This window comes from Pundamilia nyererei, unplaced genomic scaffold, assembly GCF_000239375.1.
Source record: "Pundamilia nyererei isolate P.nyererei 1_Seehausen unplaced genomic scaffold, PunNye1.0 scaffold00001, whole genome shotgun sequence".
Lineage (NCBI taxonomy): Eukaryota > Metazoa > Chordata > Actinopteri > Cichliformes > Cichlidae > Pundamilia > Pundamilia nyererei.
In genome coordinates, this window is record NW_005187402.1 from 9,744,274 (window position 1) to 9,763,233 (window position 18,960).

Below are 18,960 nucleotides of genomic sequence, written 5' to 3' on the forward strand. Positions count from 1 at the left end.
GGAGAAGCCACTACATAACATTGAGCGCAAGTTCATCATTCAGTCCTTTAGGTGACAATATCTGCGAGGTGAATGCCTCTCTTCTCTTCACTAACAAGTCATGGTTTCCACCCCTTGGAGGTACTGGAACATGCTCAGTGTCACAAAATCATAAAGATGCAGAGATCATGTTTCATATCATTAAAAAATGTGCTTCTACTGAATAATTTTGTCACATCGGTGAATCACACTTTTATTGTTAACTTATTCTCCGTGTGGTTTTGCTGATATGTGCAAAAACACAAGGGCAATGTATCATTTATATATAATTTGAGTAAATGCACATGTAGTCACACTTCTTATCGGAAATTTTTTTCCGGTATGCGACTGAAAAAAAGTATGTCGTTTTACTAGTGTTGTGACACTGGACGCAGTGTCCACACCAGTAATTTCCATTTGCAAGGGTATTCAAAGGGGTCTGACACGGTGTTCTGGGAATCCATCCTACCCATTTACATTTACTTCATTTTTTTAACCCATTGCCAATATTTCTTATGGTTAGGGTTATGGTTTGGATTAGTCAGAAGTCACCATCAAATTATAATACGGGTAGGACGATTTATGAAAGTAGAACGGTTTCTCAGAACAACGGCTGACTATCTCGTGTTTTAATGGAACCACGTTGTCCTTTAAATTTCGTTCTTATTTATATACAAACAAAGGTGGGAGATTTAAAATGGGATCTGATTTCAAAATTTGGCAGTGCTTAAAAAAAAAAAAAAAAAAAAAAACCTGACCTCCCTCACAGAAGAATAAGTAGTTACAGGTCAGTTCTCTATCCCTTGCAAGAATTTAGATTTTATCTCTATTGCTCTTTCTATAAAAGTCCTCTGTGGTTTTGCACAGTTGGCGCAATCTAAAAACTGACTTTTAGGAAAGCCTTACTTAAGTAGGCACAAGTAGCTAATAATAATGTATGTCTATCAGTATCTTGTTGACATTGTTATACATAACCCATGTGTCAATGAAAATAAGTGTTGTACTCAAAAATAAACTTAAGGTTATTTTTAAATGTACAGGGTGGGCCATTTATATGGATACACGGTAATAACATGGGAATGGTTGGTGATATTAAAGTCCTGTTTGTGGCACATTAGCATATGTGAGGGGGCAAACTCCTCAAGATGGGTGGTGACCATGTTGGCCATTTAGAAGTCGGCCATCTTGGATACAACTTTTGTTTTTTCAATAGGAAGAGAGCCATGTGACACATCAAACGTATTGGTAATGTCACAAGAAAAACAATGGTGTGCTTGGTTTCAACGTAACTTTATTCTTTCATGAGTTATTTACAAGTTTCTCTTTGTTCACAGCCATTGACATGTCAAAGAGGTTAACACGTGAGGAGCGGATCGAAATTGTGTTGATATCTGGTGAACGCAGTAACCTGGTCATTGCAGCAGATTTCAATGCAAGACACCCTACGAGACCACCCATCTCCCATGCTACAGTTAGCAAACTGCTTGCTAAGTTTCGTGAAACTGGTTCAGTGTTGGATTTGCCAAAATGTGGACGCAAGAAAACTGTCACTAATGAAGAAACATCAGTGGCTGTCCTAGCTTCATTCAGCAAGAGCCCACAGCGTAGCACTCGCCGCATGTCACTGGAGAGTGGCATTAGTCAAATATCCCTTCGGTGGATATTAGTTACTCACAAATGGCACCCTTACAAACTCCAACTACTGCAGCATCTCAACGAGGATGACCCAGATCGGTGCACAGAATTTGCAGAATGGGCAAAACAAAAATTGGAACAAGACCCTCAGTTTACGCAGAAGATTTTGTTCAGTGATGAGGCAAACTTTTATGTAAATGGTGAAGTTACAAACAAAACCATCGCTATTGGTCTGACACTAACCCACATTGGATGGATCCCTCCAAGACTGTTGGAACAACAAAAGTGATGGTTTGGTGTGGTATATGGGGCACAACGATAGTGGGTCCATTCTTCATCAATGGAAACCTCAAAGCCACTGGATATTTGAAATTGCTACATGATGATGTGTTTCCCTCTTTATGCACTGAAGCTGGCACGTTCCCTGAGTTTTTCCAGCAAGAGGGTGCACCACAACATTATGGGTGCCAGGTCCGAGCATTCCTAGATGAACAGTTTCCTGGAAAGTGGATTGGTCGTCGTGGGTCAGTTGAATGGCCCCCAAGGTCTCCCAATCTGACCCCCTTAGACTTTTATCTTTGGGGTCATCTGAAGGCAGTTGTCTATGGTGTGAAGATACGAGATGTGCAGCACCTGAAACTACGGATACTGGATGGCTGTGCTGGCATTTCTCCTGCGGTGTTGCTATCAGTGTGTGAAGAGTGGGACAAGAGGGTTGCATTGACAATCCAACACAATGGGCAGCACATTGAACACCTTTTATAAGTGGTGAGAAACTTGTAAATAACTCATGAAAGAATAAAGTTACGTTGAAACCAAGCACACCATTGTTTTTCTTGTGACATTACCAATAAGTTTGATGTGTCACATGGCTCTCTTCCTATTGAAAAAACTAAAGTTGTATCCAAGATGGCCGACTTCTAAATGGCCACCATGGTCACCACCCATCTTGAGGAGTTTGCCCCCTCACATATGCTAATGTGCCACAAACAGAACTTTAATATCACCAACCATTCCCAGTTATTACGGTGTATCCATATAAATGGCCCACCCAGTATATTTCCTTGAATGAATAATAACAGTAGAAGCAAAGCTGTAAATGTAAGAAGCTAAAACACATTTATGTCAAAATGAAGATTTAAAATAATTAATTCATACTTTCATGTAACTTCATCTAAACTAAGGTAATACCCTCCTTGCTGCATTAGCTTAACAATCTACTTTGCCTAAAATGCCACTAAGCTTTTGACCAGGTCACCTACAATCCATCACGTGTGACTAATCAAAATCTGAATTTAATTCAGGTTTCCTGTTTTGTACCTCTGCACAGTCAAACAGTGAACTAGATTACAGATCAACTGCAGTCGTACTCAAACACAAAGCCTTAAAGCTCTTCTGATCTGCGTTTACCTAAACTTTTATCTGTCTATCTTCGGTCTTCCATCTCCGATTAAGCTTGAGATTTGAAGAGAACCGTCTGCCACTTATCTTGTTTTTACTTTTAAATCTATGTTTTCGGTTTTCGGAAGCACTTTGTGACTCTGCACTTGAAAACTGCCGTATAAATAACTCAGCCTAATTATTTCTGTTCTTTTATGCAGTCACTTTGCAGGGTGACTGCATAACCGCTGATAACAATTACAATGATGTCATATTCTGGTGAAGTATGATAGGGGAGTGAACTTTTTTTTCAAATTAATCCTAAAGTTTGCTCTTACATAACTGTGCAGATATTCACACTAATATGCATTATTTCATCCACAGTGGGAGGGAAGCTGCAAAATAAAAAAAAGAAACAGGCGAGAGTCAGAGGTAAGAGCCGATGGGAAGCGGCACCAAGAATAGCACAAACATGCCGTCTTGGTCACTGGAGAGCTCAGCCTCAGCTTCAGGGACACGACCCCTCCGCTCCCTTAAAAAGGGGGGAGTGTGTGGCTCGTCTGCCATTACAGGCTCGCTGATGTGAAAGGGAGCGTTACCTGCTTAGTGAAGAGGAAGGAGTTTGAAGGAAGGGCAGAGAGGGAGAGAGGTCTGTTATGTAAGCAACTTCACTAGTGACTCATCATCATCATCAGCATGAGAGCGATAAGCAGACACACTGAGGGACTCTCTGAGCCTCCCACTCTCCACATCTATTTCTCATTTTTTCCTCCTCCTTCTTCCCACTTCATGCGTTTTTTGTTTTCGCAGCCTGAAAATGTGTCGCGTTTCTCTCCCTCGCCCCATACCATTTTCTCGGACGCTCAGCTTTTCCTCTTCCTGCCGTACTGCCCCGTTTCCTCATTTCTTATCGTTCCCCTCCGCCTCCCTTCCTCACCTGTTTCTCTCCAACCTGCATGAGGTTGAGCATTTCTGCGCTCTGACATGTGTAATTGCAGGGCAGAGCCGAGACGTTTGAAAGGAATCAAAGGAAATCGCTATTCTGAAGGGCAGGGAATTTGGCAGCGCGTTACATTATTAAGCCTTCCAGAGGCTTTCATGCCAGCACTGTACTCTTAGGCCCCGTGACTTGGTGCCACATCACCGCTGTTTTCTAATGTGAAATAACAGCACTATGTCCAGTTATTTACTCCAACGTGCTAATGATTTATAGGAGCTTTTGGGTCATTTCCCGAGTAAGTTTTATCACAAGCTTTCCCAGAAATTAACTCTTCTTGTCTCGGTTAAAGCTATGTGCAGGGACATGTTTACCAATCATGCCTCGCCCTGATATTGCTACACATTCTTCATAAAGTATGCAGCAGATATCATGTTAGTGCCGGAAAAGCTATGAACCCAATAGCATGAAACACTAAAATTCCCAAACTCCAGCCTCACTAAACAATGAAACAGCAAAAATCTTCAGTTTCAAGACTGTTAATGACTTCTAGTCTTCTAGAGGTAATAATTAATTTAGACAGTAAAATTGACCTGCTTTCTTCTGTGCTCCCTCAGAGTTAAAAAAAATAACTTAATGAGTCATTTTAACAATCCCATCAAATCAGAAGAGATTTCCTCTTTTCTCTCCTGCTTGACAGTTCTCCCTGTGAGGATTCAAACTCGCACAACATCACAAACCACATGTCCCTGAGATGAAGAGAGAGAAAAAAGAAAACCCACCCTGTGGAACTATAATTCATCTCAGACGGGAAATCCTGGCTTTTGTCCCAGGACTCGTGATTAAAGACCTCTCAAAAGTTACGGTCCACTCACCTCCACTCCTCACTTCTTTTGTTTCCCTTTCCCACATGTGTCTCGTCTTAATGAGAACCACTTAATCACAAGGGCGATCTCTTTCTCACTCATTCCTGCAGCTTACAGTGTCACGGTTCCCTCCCTTAACCAGAGGCCAACTTGATCAGTGACTCAAATAAACACCTCTTATTATCGCACATAAAACCATTTCACCTTTTTGCCAACAGCATGTTTTCTGTTATAGCAAATCACTGCGAGCAAAGCCAAACCCAGCTTTAATTAAAAGATTAGAGCAGAGGTGGAGAAAAGAATAAATAAATAATAAGAGAGTTATGTGACTCACTTGTAACAGGTGTCTGTGCGAATCAGAGTGGCGTCTTCGCTGAGAGTTCACTCTGGAAGAATGAGAGTGGCCCCGGGTGGTAGTGGGCACAGAGAGGCGCTGCGTCTGACCCTGACGGTTGTAGCTGTTGAAGGTGTTGTTGTTGTCTCCTGTCTGATAAAAGTTGCTTCCTCCTGCTACGGGCTGTTTCCGTTGGTTGGAGAGGGGCAACGTGCTGATGACGGGCGTCTTAGCCGGGGCTTGAGGGACTCCGTAATGGGCAGTCCTACTGGATGCGTCAGTGGCCTTGTCTTTGCCCCCGCTCGAAGTCTGAGGGTGAAATTCTGCTAGATCCCCCCCCCTCCGACTCTTTCCCTTCAGCAGTTTGGCAGCCACAGAGTTTGGCTGGAATAGGATGAATGCATAAAAACGAACCACAGTAAGAAACGTAACACAGGAAAATCCTCAGTCAAGAAAAACAATTCCTCTCAAACTTGCTCTAACCTGCGCCTGCCAACCTCTGCTCCTGCTGACCAGCTAAAAATCTGTCTAAATACACCCACTTATCACCGCTAGACTCACCCCTACAACTTGTTGGACAGGCAGGCAGCAGAGAGCGTGATAAGTACCAGCCAATAAGCTGGGCAGGGTTGGATACTGCTGAGAAATGAGCTGCGCAGACAGACAGGCAGGCATTGGCAGGGTTAATGCTTTCACTCTCCACAGTGATGTGCTGTTATGCCACCCAAGCAGAGAAAGCATTACTGTGTCTTTACGCCTGGCTGCACGACACAGGAAGAGGCTGGCTCAGAAAGGAGAGGAGGAAAGTGGAAAGGAGAAAGATAAAGAGCATCACTGAAGCAGGGCTCGAGGAGAAGACATGGGTGAGTGGGAGATAAAAGTATGCATGCATTAAAGAGAGGACTAATAAGAAGAGGGGGTATATTAGTGAGGAAATCACAGCAAAGCAGATGACAAGTTAGGAAAGTAAACAGGAAGTGAATGAGGCATTGACCCCAGCGACTGAATGAACAAACACAGCCCCCCTCCAGCATGGGTGAAGTTAATTCCTGGAGGCAGAAAGTGCAGAGGAAAACAAATGACAGTCAGCCAGCTAAGCAAGCCCCGCAACCCTGAGTAAGCCACATAGTCACAAACTAATGAGCAGCTGCAGACACAGCAGGGCTTCGCAGATTAGCTTTCTGCCTCAGCACTTTACAGAGCAGGAGTGACATTTACTGACAAATCAGAGATTTGAATGAAAAGCAAGTTAGCGTCCCGGCAGTGACCTGGAATTAATGGCATCCGGCGACGACATCTGCATTTCAATTGATTAGACTACCGGAGAAAAGTGGTTAACGGCAGGTGTCGACCTCGATCGCGCTGAAAAGGTCACAACTCACATCCAAGGAAGAAAAGAAACTCACCTCTGTAAACTGCTCAGGGCAGAATCCCACTTTCTCCCCCAGCTTGGCCTCGATCCAGTTTTCATCCACCCGCCTGATGAAAGTAAGAATGTCTCCCTGTATGAAGCACAAAATAAATAACAGACTGAAAACCACACACAAGACGGGACACAAGATGGATCTAACAGAGTGCGCTTGCCCCAGAGACTGAGCACTCAGCTCGGAAACTGTGTTTCTCCACGAACATGTGACATAAGCTTCCTTTGTGTCTGCAGGCCTTGTCCTTTTCTGTGGCCAGCCTCTAAAAAACCCCAAAAAAAAACATTTGACCACCTAGATTGAGAAACAAAAGAGGCTCGGTCGAGGGCGTTTTAATGGAGGGCACAAAAGTACCCAGGCCCTTATATAACTGCCTCAGAAATCCAGGGTAAGTAAGAACTGCTGCAATGGAGGTCTGAGCCTCCGTTTCCACAAGTCTCAGTTTTCAGTCTCTGAAAACAGTGAAAAGAATAAAAGCGGTGATCCTTATGTAGCAGTCTTTGCTGGGGACTTCCTGCGCTCTTTGTATTCACAGATTGCTACAAACACAGGTTTAATATAAAAGAAAGCAGGATTAAGTTCAAGGGGTTAAGCATCAATTCAAAACTGCTGTTTCCCTGCCATGACAGAAGATAAGTCAATACACCAGTTGAAAGGCTTCTAACATCCTAGCCGACGGCTAACTGACAGATCTGTCCTTTATGCGTCTATGAAATCCAAACTGAAGCAAGTAGTCAAACCAGCAGCTAAAACTATGACCGTATGACTTTATCGGTGTCTCAGATCATTGTGGAGGAGTTTTGGTCCACTTTTTGTTCATGCACAGCTTCAGTTACTCTGTTGTAGATTTGCTGCTGTACTGTCCCATTTTCAGCCAAGCTTTAGCTGTCAGCCACATGGCCTCACATTACCTCTCCACCATCATCTTGACAGCTGGTATGAGGTGTTGATATGTTGTGTTTGGTTTCCAAACATGGTCCTGTGCATTATGACCAAACATCCGCACACTGGTCACTGAACAAAGCATAAAGTCTTACGCTTTGTTCAGAAGCAACTTTGCAAACCTCAACTGTTTGGTAGGGTTCTTCTGGCAACCCTACCAAACAAGCCTAACTTGTTCAGTCTTTTCCTAATTGCATTGTGGAGTCTGAGATTTAGCTCTTGGGTTTTTTTTTTTTTTGGTTTTTTTTTAGTTGTTTCCCTTGGGTGTAAAGTCCTGGAAAGGACTTTCTGTTAAACACACACCTGAATATATCAGACTATCAATGAATAAAGAGCATTTGACTATCAGCAAATGGCTGCTGCTTACACTCTCTGGACCAGATTTACTAATATGTTGCTCCATAAACTGGGTTTTGGTGTAAAAAAGGTGTTTACAGGGAGAGCGCAGTAACAGATTTGCGACTGACGCTGTTAAACATGTGTCGCAAGGTGGCCTCATAAGGTGCAAAACGTAAGGAGAATATTTAAATCAAGCACAAAAACATTTACTGATATTTGCGACACACAATTTACTGCTAATTCTGCAGATATTTAAAGCATGTCTCATTTTTACCAGTTGATATTGAAATGAATCAACTGTGCCTGTGTTTAGAAAATAGCAAACACCTATCAGCGCTGTCTGGGGATTGAGCTCAAACGCTACTTTGCCCTGTTTAGTAAATCTGGCCCTTAATTCTATGGAAGCATTACCGACTGCACAGACCCCTTTGAAAACTGTCTTTTTCACATTACTGGGGAGCTTACTGAAATCATAAAGAAATAAAATACAGGTGCTTTTTAGCCACAATAAATATGTGAAGTTTGGTCCATTTGTACCGCCATGGTGGTCTGTAAACTTCAGTGCATGTGCGATAACTGAATTTCTAAAAACGAGGCTTATAGCATATTTCTTGCAGAGGAACCTTTATACTTTTTCACTCTAGAGGTTCACTGAAGTAAAACCGATGCTATTTAAAAGGTTTAAAACTGTGCACACACAATTACCCCATGAACACTATATTGCCCTGCTGCACTAACTCAGCAGTCTGAGTGGCTCACCTTGAGGAAGCTGAGAAAATATCTGCTGTCTTCCAGATTCATTTCTTCTGGTTTAAAGTCACACAGTGCTCTGCACAGAGCTGGTGCTTGGAGCTGCTGGAGGGGCTGCAGCTGAGGTGTCTGGCTGACGACCTGCTGAGCACTGACAGACGCACTGCTACTGTCGCCGGCGTGCCAGTTGTCATCCCCTTTGTGTTTTGGTGTGATAGCGTTACCAGCCGAGAGGAACAGCTCTCCTGACAGATCACCTCTGTGGCTATACACTGATGCTCTGTGAGCAGCCTAAAGTGTGGAAGAAAGTCAAATTTCAGCTTCTTTATGTTGAAATAATTAAGATTTCTTACATAATGTAAGATTTTAAAGATCCCACACTCTGCAATTTCATCTATAAAAATCCCCGGCTATGACACATTTTAAGAAAATAAGTGACAGTTGGTGTGTCTGCTACAGAAACACTCTGCATTTAATTTGTGCTTCATCTTGTAATACGAGTTAGATTGTGGGATGACAAAACAATTTTGCGCTGAACCGGCACTGATGCACCACTGAGATATGAAGATGACTTTTATATGACACATCCTTTCTTTTTTCTTTTTTCCCCCTTTCAAGATTGTATCAAGTTTACACTTCAGTTTGGAGTTTTTCGAAAACGGCACAAAAGCGATTACGCTGCCTGAGAGGGCACAAAATCTGATTAATATGGACTTCAAGTCATACTTAAAGTAACAGTTTCACAAGTCTCCTCGTGATTTCCGTAACTAAATGCAGGCTACACCCTGAGCTTCACTGATTATTACCAGTGGAAAATGTCATATGTGCAATTTAAATTGATGGTTTAGGGATTTTGTATCAAGTCTGTAGATAAAGTGTTTACATCCACTTTACGGCCAATCATCGTAGCATCGGGTTACAGTTAATCAGACTGACACATACTGTATCCATGACAGCATTCGGAAGAAGCCAAAATGATCACTAACTCGGTTTAACGAAACAGGCTCAGCTTTCTGAACTGTGACTGAACTCAAATCAGGTTTCAAGTAGAATACTGAACTCTTCTTGTTTAGCTCGCACATGTGAGAACGCAGATTTGTGGACTGTAAAGTTTTTGCAGAGATGCATATAGTACTAATTTTTAAAAAAAAAAATGCATAAGAAATAGTCAGTTCACTGGGCTTTGTAGAATTCCCTCTTCATCATCTTCTTCTGCCTATGGCAATCTCTAAATCTGCATGCTGAATTTGTTTTTTGTTTTTCATTTTGCACACAAATAAAACTGTCGTCCAATTTTTTCTGGTGGCACCCAAAAGCCTGCATCACTGCCAGAGAGCCAAAGTTGGAGGTCCAATTGGGTTCATAAAGTGGGAAAACACAGATTTTCTAACTTTACCACCACCACAGAAAACAGCAGACTTTCAGCATTAATTAAAAGGGTTTTACAAAAGCATTGCATTAACTGATTAATTTCACTGACTTTTCAGCTAAAAGTCTGAACTTTAGTCACATGATGATTGTTTGATTTCAGATCCACTGTGGTGATGTGCAGGGGGCAAAAAGTGTATAATTGTCCAAAAATGCTTATGGAGCTAGCTGTATTCATGTGCACTTAACTTCACTTTCTGGCATATAGAACATTTTTTCCCCAACTTGTTCTATGGCTTGGCCCACCTTCCTAAGAATGCCCATCATTTGTCCCCTCAGGGGCATTGCTTTAAGTAGAAATATGTTTTCTTCTTTAAACACTTTATTTCTTTATTTTTAATATATAAACACCAGAATGCTAGGAATATGAAGTACTCTGTTTTGCATGAGCCACAAACTTTCAGATGTATGGAGATTAGTCGAAAAATATCACTTAGCTACTGTTGGAAATATAACCGAGCAGTAAACCACAGCTCTCCATGGAGTTGACACACATATTATCATCTGGTTGGTTTTTCCCTCCTGTTGCCCTGCATGCATGTGGGTGTATCACTCATCAGCACTTCTATAGATTAACGGCATAAAGTGCTATCTGTTTTTTCCCCATCACTTGATAATTATAGTATTTTCTATAGTTTGCTTAAAGGATCTTATCTACATCCAAGATTGATATTCCATCATATTAAAAATCCCCAAAGTTCAAAGGTTAGGTAGTACAAGTGAAAGGGCAAACACTTGCATTTTTACTACTGTGTAAAACCCTTCAGCCTGTATAGTGTAGTGTAGTGTTAATAACAAATAACTATACTTGTCAGTAGTGATGTGCAACACTTGAGTTGGGGTTTCACATATTAGTTTTTACAGTTCCACTTTGTTTCTCATATAGCTGTAGATGACTGGGCTGAGGCCTTACTCACCTCATTGTTCCCCTGCTTCTCTCTGTTTGGACTTTCCTGGTACTGTTTATCGTCCCTGGCTGTTAAGCTCTCCCGGGACACGGGCACTGCATAGCGGGATTTCTGTGTGTTCTTGCTGGGGCCCGAGGGACCGTTGAGCCCCTCCAGGAGCCGCACCAGCAGGAGGTTTGTCGGCAGCTCCTCTGCGGTCCTGGCCGGGACAGGAGCGCGGCACTCAGGGCAAAATAGCTGGTACTGGTCAGCCTCGTGCCTCTGCAGGCAGGGCAGGCAGAAAGTGTGCTGGCAGGGAAGGACCTTGGCTGACGCATCCAGCTTCTCCAGACACAGAGGGCACTCCAGCAAGGCCATTAGAGCCAGCTCCTCCATTTTAAAACTGTTGTTTGAGAATAGGGCTTCTGGTACATCGGAAACACTGTAATCCACCATTCTGAGACAGAAACACAGAAAGGAATGAAAAGCTGATGTAGTGAAATAAGTTACTGCCAAAACACAGTGAAGCAGTTACAACACGAGTGACCAATGTCCTCGCACATGACAGCCAGTAGAACTCCATGTCCCACCACATACCTCCAGACAGCTTTGATAAGATCGAACTACAACCTAATAGAGCGCCCCACGCGCAGCTGCTCGCCCGCGGTGCTTTACACAGGTGTCATGTCGGCTCACCTGACTCCACAGGTAGGACAGAACCAGGAAATAACACAGTTCTTCCATATTTGTTTACAAGAAAAACCCTCAAAGAACAAAAAAGCACACACGTGGTACTTACACGTTTGCTTCCTGCCAATCAGAGGGACAATCCATAAACTTCGACTATTTGGAAATGCGCAACTTCTTCCCCGCCGTCGTCGAGACGCGGTGCGCCGAGCACGGGGCACAAAGGGCGCATCAGCTTTACCTTAAACCCGTGCCAAATATCACGACGACATTTAAAAAGAAACGCACCTGGTAGAATTCTACTCAAAACAAACTCCTTAAAATGTCCCAGCCGCCTTCGGGCGCATCCATCAGGAACTGTCTCGGGTTTCAGTGTCTTGACTAAGTTTAACCCTTTACAGCTGATCAGCTCGGCTACACCGTTCAGGGTAATGACACGGAATATTTCAAGGTGATGTCATGCAAAGGATTAAAATGGACGTTTAAAATCAAATCTCCTGTAAGACAAATGCTTTTTGCAATTCCTACATTTAAAAAACATTTATTTATTTATATATTTATTTTTTAACTGTATATGTTTTGAATAGTCTCAAACAAATCCTTAAAAACACTAAAATTAAACATGGCAGACATTGAAGCTTTTAATTATTTTTCCCTTCAAATGAACCGTCTGAGCATGCCCATCTTTATTGATTAAAACATGTATGAAACGGGGAATTTTGGGCATCATTTACAGCGCAGTCGTGTGACTTTGGCTCCCTCTGCTGGTGCATACACTCACCGCACTCCGCAGCAGTTTATAAAGCCCCACAGCAGTGCACATCAGTTTGAATTGAGTAAAAGAAATATCAAGCATACCTGACATTCACCGGCACTCCTTTCCTCCACCACAATTTTGCCAAAAGGCATTTAAAGCAGTTCACAGTTAACATGTCGCACGACTTTTAATTGTTGCTCGGATTACAGCAGCACCGCCCAAACCCCAAATTCCCTTTCTTGCATCAAAGTGTTAAATAATTCACCAGTGTGGGCTGTGTACTGAAAGTTCAGGACATCAGTTTGAATTTTTTAAACAAACATGAATCTTTCATCTCTTTCCTCACGTCAGCAGAACTCGGGGAATTCTAAAAATGTACATATGGCTTTTACAGAGAGAGAGAGAAGAGGAGAAAGTGAGGGGGAGAGATTAGCCATGACTTATTTACATGCTCACCTCAGGGTTGATACAGGGCCTTCCTCCTAAGAACCTCATAAGTGTAGACACGAGGGGGGCCGAACTGCACATGATTTTAGTTTATTTTTAGGTCTTTTTTTCCTTACTGGACTGAAACGTAACCTCCTGATGACTGTAACACTCTCGCGTGTGAGTGATTGAGCTCCTGTAATCCTTTGAAAGATGGAGAAGGGAGTGTGTTTGTTTAGTTGTTCAGAGGGAGTCAGTACATAAGTGCTTATCAGCTCCTTACAGCCGACGATCAGTCTGGCCTCCACTGTGGAGCCTTGCATGTTGCAGGAGTGGGGATCATGTCTGATGGTTCTGATATATAGTCTATCTGATGGAGAGTTGAAGGATCTCCCCCGGGGACAGCTCTGAGCTGGCTGCCCTGTCTCTCAGAATATCATGGCTTGCCACGAGTTGCTGTATATAAAGTAGTGACTTCTTCTCCAGCTTTCATGTTTTATTTAAAAAGCTGTCTTGTTCAGAGAGCGCTGCTAACTCATTGAGTGTGATCTGCCTCAGCATTGCCTTCACCCCCTCGACTTCTTTTTTTGTTTCTCTCTTTCAGGCCTCTTTCTCCTCCTCTGTCTGCCGCTGTGTTTGATCATTTCGGTGTGGTACATGTGCAGATGTACTTCCAAATGCACGAGGATGTGTTTCAGCAGTTTCACTCGAAACAAGGCACCGGTAAAACTGCGTAATCCTCGCGCAGCAGTTCGGTGAGGATTAGCCACAAATCGAACAGCACTTTAGGTGCGTCACAGCCACATAATCAACTTCTTCCTTTCAGAGGGGAACTAATCCTCCACTCCAAACCTAGTGGCTCTCTTAGCTGCGGCAGTTCTCAGGTGCTGATTTGATGACTTATTTTTTGCTGTTTTTCCACTCTTTAATGAAAGATCCACGGACAGGGCGGGAACCGGCTCTTTTTCCCACGGAGTAACGTGAGATGTGAGATGAGGCCGCCGGCTGTGTTTGGAGGAAAAACACAGTACTCCAGTCAGACTGGCTCAACCAGAATATCTGTAGTTTTTTCCGAGTCTGCGTTTCTGTTTATGGCACACAGACACATCCTCCTTCTTTTATTCAGGTGCTCCCTTCAGTTGTCTGAGAGAGAAAGTCCAGCTGACAAAAGAGTGAGATGTTTTTGGCCCGCAGTGCATTGTCACTCTCGGTCTGGGACTGACTCAGCCGTGACTGCTTGAAAGCCCAGAAATGTAATTTAGGTTGCAAATGTATGCAGAACAGCAGGCAGCCCTCCACCAGATGTTTTTTTTTTTTTTTTAATTTTTAAATTTTTATTTTTAACATCCATCTGCAAAGCAACTTCACAACAGTTCCTCCCACAGTTTGTTCTGCCTGGTCTTCCTCTACCAGCAGATTGAATCCTATAAATATTTTACATTTGATAAATAAATGAAACAACCTCTTTTCTTACTTCTGGGTAGCGCACTAAGTTGCTCTCCTACCTATGGCTTATTACTACTGCTCTGACATTGTTTCAGTCACTGTCAAAACGAGGCTCTGCTCAGGGATGTTTTGCTTTATTTTTGAAATGAACATGCGCTCATTCTGCTGGGAACTACACAAATAGTTTTTGACTTAGTCTGAAGCCGTTATTAAGGTGGAAATTTTAGATATCCTACAGCATTTCATCAATGAAATATTCTCTTGTGTTATATTTTGTACATGCAGGGGACACAACAAATACACTATTGATATCCCTGAGTGACATCCCAGCTACTTCTGTCATTAATGACCCCCTTTGGCTGTTTTCTCAGCCTGTCATGGCCCTCCATACATTACTCACATGGGACACAGGCTATTTACGACTTTCTTGCTTCTCAGGCTGCAGGCGGTATGTATCAGCCGCGCTCTCTGGGTCATGTGACTCTACCCTGCACCCCACCTTTGTGTTCGCGTCTTAAACTTAACAGAAGCGCAAATCGGGTGATGCTGGCGGGATTTTAAGCTCTAAGCCAGTAACAGCTGAAACACCTGAGCCAGGCTGAAGTTTGAGTCTCCCTGTTGCGTGGATGTGCAGGAGGTGTGCTGAAGTTTTTGTTTTTTATTCGTGTGCAAATGCTCCAGCAGCTGTGTGGAGTTTGAGATGTGCATGAGGGAAACTAAAAATAGGACGCACACACCTCCGAGCCAGCTGCTTCTTCTCTGCCTTTGGGACTGCCTTTGCGTCTCCCCTCTCCCCTCTTGCTTGCCTCCTTTTCTCTGAGTAGCTCTCTGTTCCCGCATTCATCTCTATTTTCCCACTTTTCTTTGTCCCTGAAAAGGCCTTGTGTTCCCGGCCAGTCCTGAGCTGACATGAAAGAACTGAAACAGGACACTCCCTCCCCCTCACTGTGGTCCATTATTCAATCTGAAGAGAAACTAGAACACGTGAATCAGTACTGAAAATATGAAGTCTCAATCCCACGAGTCTCAGAGAAGCACCAGTAAATTTAAACCCCTAAATAAAGATCTGCAGGTATATTAGAAACTGTGTGTTTGAGAAGGATCCTGGAAAACTCGAAAACATTTATACTTGTATTCCAAGACTGGCAGGACATGAAGCATGCTTTGCTGCAGTTGGAACTGCAGCTTTATTCTCCATTCCTGCTTAATAACACTTCTTTCCAACAGAGAAACTTCTTATCTCGCATGTGACAATTTTTGGTTTTGGCATTTTCATGGCTTGTTTTGATGTAAAAGAAAAAATGCTGGCAATGCATTTCTGTAAACTAGCTAAAGCCTGAGCTTTTTCCCTCCTGCTGAAAAACTTCTCAGCACTTCCCAGCAGACGTTTTCCAGGCAGATACATTGTTTGTGGACAATTTTGCAAGACCCTGTGTTATATTGAGGACTAAATTCATGTGTCGTACTGCTATTATTGTGATTTCTTGGAAACAGTCAATCATCAAAATAAAGACACAACAGATTCCAGAAAGCATGAAGTTTTTTTTTATGCTGTTGTGCAACCACATGCTGCTAGAACAGCTGCAGTGCATGTTGGCATTGATTATGCAAGTCCCTGGAAATGTACTGGAGGAAAAGAGCTGCAGTTTGCTGAGAAATATTCCCTCTATTAGTGTTTCGATGCTGCTGGTGGAGAATGCTGCCCAAAACGTTGGTAAATAATATCTGTGGCTGTTTAGCGGGGCTGAGATCTGGTGCCCATGGACCTCCTTGTGCTCTGTGGATGAGGGGATTACCCATCGAGATACAGTCCTGTGATAAACTAAGTACACCCTTACTGCTTTAGGAATGAAGAGGGTAAGTAGCAGCCACGTGCTGCTAATCAAATGCACTTGATTAACTGATCATCAGCAGGCATAAATACTTCTTTAAAAGCAGAGGTTTGGGCAGTTTTCAGGTCTGATGCATTCATATGTGTGTTAACACAGAGCCACAATCTTCCCAGTAGTGGATGTCCCAGATGATTCACCCCAAGGTCAAACTGTGTAGTGCTCAGGAGCTGCAAAAAACCCAAGAGCTCATCTGAGAGTCTACAGGCCTCAGTTAGCATGTTAAAGGTTAACGCTCATGACAATACAAATAGAAAACGACTGAAAAGAGAAGCTCAGCTTTGCAGGGCTGGCAGAAGGAATGTGGCAGAGTGCAGTTGCATCTGAACAAAACACAAGATTTTAATGAATAATGTCTTTTGGACTGAGACCAAAGCAGAGATGTTTGGCCTTAATGCACAGCGCCACATTCAAAGAAAACCTAAAAGAGCATATCAGAGGATACACCTCATGGACAGCTGATGATCTATGCTTGTTAGCAGCCACAGGACCAGGGCACGTGCAGTTGGCTTGGCCTAAACCATTTCAATGGGTCAACAATCCCAAGCACAGCAGCAAATCTACAACAGAACTGCTGAAAAGGAAAAGAATCAAGGAGTTGCAATGACACTGTCAAGACAAGAATCTGATTGAAATGCTGAGATGGGACCTAAAGAGAGTGGTGCATAAACAAATGCCTGCAAACCTCAATGAAATGAAGCAACACTGTACAGCGGAGTGGGCCAAAATTCCCCCCAAAAAGTGAGACTGATGAAATCATTAAGAAAATTAATACTTATATTCATTACTTTCACAACTGTAAATGGTTCAAGAGGATAATGATGAATGAATGTCTATAGATTTGCTGTTACTCTTCTTCAAAAAGGAGCCAAATGGCTCATAAGCATGACAGTCAAATGTACCCGACAGCATAACAGAGTTATCTAATACCCACAGCAAAGAAGGGCAATAACCTTTGACCTATAGGCCCTGGTTATATTAATTCTCCTACACCTACTTTAGTTAGTTATAGCAAAAACAAACAAACAAACAAACAAGAAACCCATAAGAAGATACCCAAAGATAAGTTTAGCAAAGCCACTCAAGCTAATAGTTGCTAAAGGGAGATATATTTTGCAGGAATAATACAGTATGTGTGTGTGCTCAGGGCAGCTATTGCTCAGGAGAGAGTAGGAGCGAGTTACCTACTAATCTGAAGGATGATAGTTCGATCCCCAGCTCTTATAGTCTGCAAGTTAAAGCATCCTTGGGCAGGATACTGAGAGCTGCTCCTGATGCATCAGTGTGAGTGCTTAAATAGCTGAAAGTGCTACATAAGTACCAGACCATTTGCATCACGTATGCTATGATGTGCAGTAAAAATCTGTTTCCCCTTTTTATTATTGTTTCTTTTTATTCTTGTTGCACAGCTCATGCAGTTGTTGCAGGATGTAGGATGTAAGAATTCTAGCCCTTATATTTAATGAATATAAAAAAGTATTAAACTGGGAAAGAAATTAAAATAAACCCCAACAACTGAGTGATGTTTGCTAAAACCTTCAGTCCCAGGCCGTCTTTGAAACTGGGTGAATTTCACAGCGTGGCGCATATATTTGTGACCTATTTTTTAAAAAGATTTACATTTTTAAATTGAACAAATGGCTTTGGGCTGAGACAAAAGAGAAGTTGGAAAGTATTAGGAAATGGATTAGCACACTGTTGGTTTTTGTTTGAAAAAAAAAATGCCGTCCTTATCCTATAAGTAGACTGACACGCAAAAAGCTTTTGTTCTCTAAGTTCAAAGGTGAAGCAGCGTAAGAGACGAGATTTTCCTCTAGCTCCGTGAAGTGCAGACATCGAGCAGGTTTGTGTGCATGAGTGTTCCTCGGGCTATGAATAAAAAAAAAAGTAGCCTCTGTTTATTGTCCCTGCAGACTCCGTGAACGGGAAAACTCTCTTTCACCGAGTAAACGCTGTAACATGATTATTATGGCCTGCCCTGTGTGCGCGGGTGATGAAAGTAATTCACATTAGAAATGACTGGCTGAGTTTCTTTCACTCATCTCCCGTGGAACAAACCCCCTCAATCACACCCTTTGATGTGCTTCTGTGTGTGTCTAATTCCCATTCAGTAGGCAGATACATGTGTCACACTGTTTGCTTGGTATCAGTTTTGGAGAAAGACTGGGAGCTTTCAAAATAGGTTACGCAACCCTTCTCCTTTCTCCCCTCTGCCTCATCATTATTCATGCACGTTCATCACAAACATATCTGGGATGCAGCCCTCAAATCAAACGGTTGTTTGGGGTATTACCTGCTGGGCTGACCTTAAGTGGATGATTGGCGAAAAGAGAGTTGAAGATACCATAAAAAAAAGTGAAGTCTGTGTAAAAAAATATTAAAAAACACGTCGGGATCCTCTGTCCTGTGACAGTCTTGGATAAGTGGTGCATGACAAGTGTGTCACCAGTGATTAAGGTGACACTGAATGCCATCTAGAGGCCGGATCACGGCTCCTGTTAAACCATGGAAATAATTTGTATGGTGCAGAAAACCGAGAAATATCACCAGTTCCTCGAAGCGGTTTATGTATTTGCTCAAGGCTCTTCTACACACACACACACACACACACACACACACACCAGCAGAATAGCATTTTGTCAGACCCACTTTCTGTCATGGCTTGAGTGTTTTTCACTCTGATTTACCAAGAGTTCTGAATGGTTGAATCATACATTTCTATTCAGCCCGTGTGTGTTATTAATCTAAAAATAAATAATACATCATGGGAGAGTGGCTTTGTCAGGTTTTTTAGGGTAATGGGCCCAAATGAAGC

The 18,960-nt window shown here is 42.6% G+C and overlaps 1 protein-coding gene across 3 annotated transcripts in view; it reads right to left on the reverse strand.

Annotated features, from left to right (window-relative positions):
* The window catches only part of sh3rf2 (SH3 domain containing ring finger 2), a 20,878-nt gene extending 8,838 nt beyond the window's left edge, over positions 1–12,040 (reverse strand). Inside the window, exons 1-5 of one of the 3 annotated variants that reach the window (XM_005719763.1) lie at positions 11,740–12,040; positions 10,971–11,397; positions 8,635–8,916; positions 6,577–6,672; positions 5,171–5,554 (exon numbers count right to left, since the gene is read on the reverse strand). In XM_005719763.1, coding sequence (XP_005719820.1) covers positions 5,171–5,554; positions 6,577–6,672; positions 8,635–8,916; positions 10,971–11,397; positions 11,740–11,774 — 1,224 coding nt within the window. In that variant the 5' untranslated portion in view covers positions 11,775–12,040. Of the gene's footprint in view, positions 1–5,170; positions 5,555–6,576; positions 6,673–8,634; positions 8,917–10,970; positions 11,398–11,537; positions 11,630–11,739 lie in introns of those variants that run through there. The other 2 variants (XM_005719764.1, XM_005719765.1) reach the window with 2 other exon arrangements.
* Positions 12,041–18,960: the final 6,920 nt, after the last annotated feature.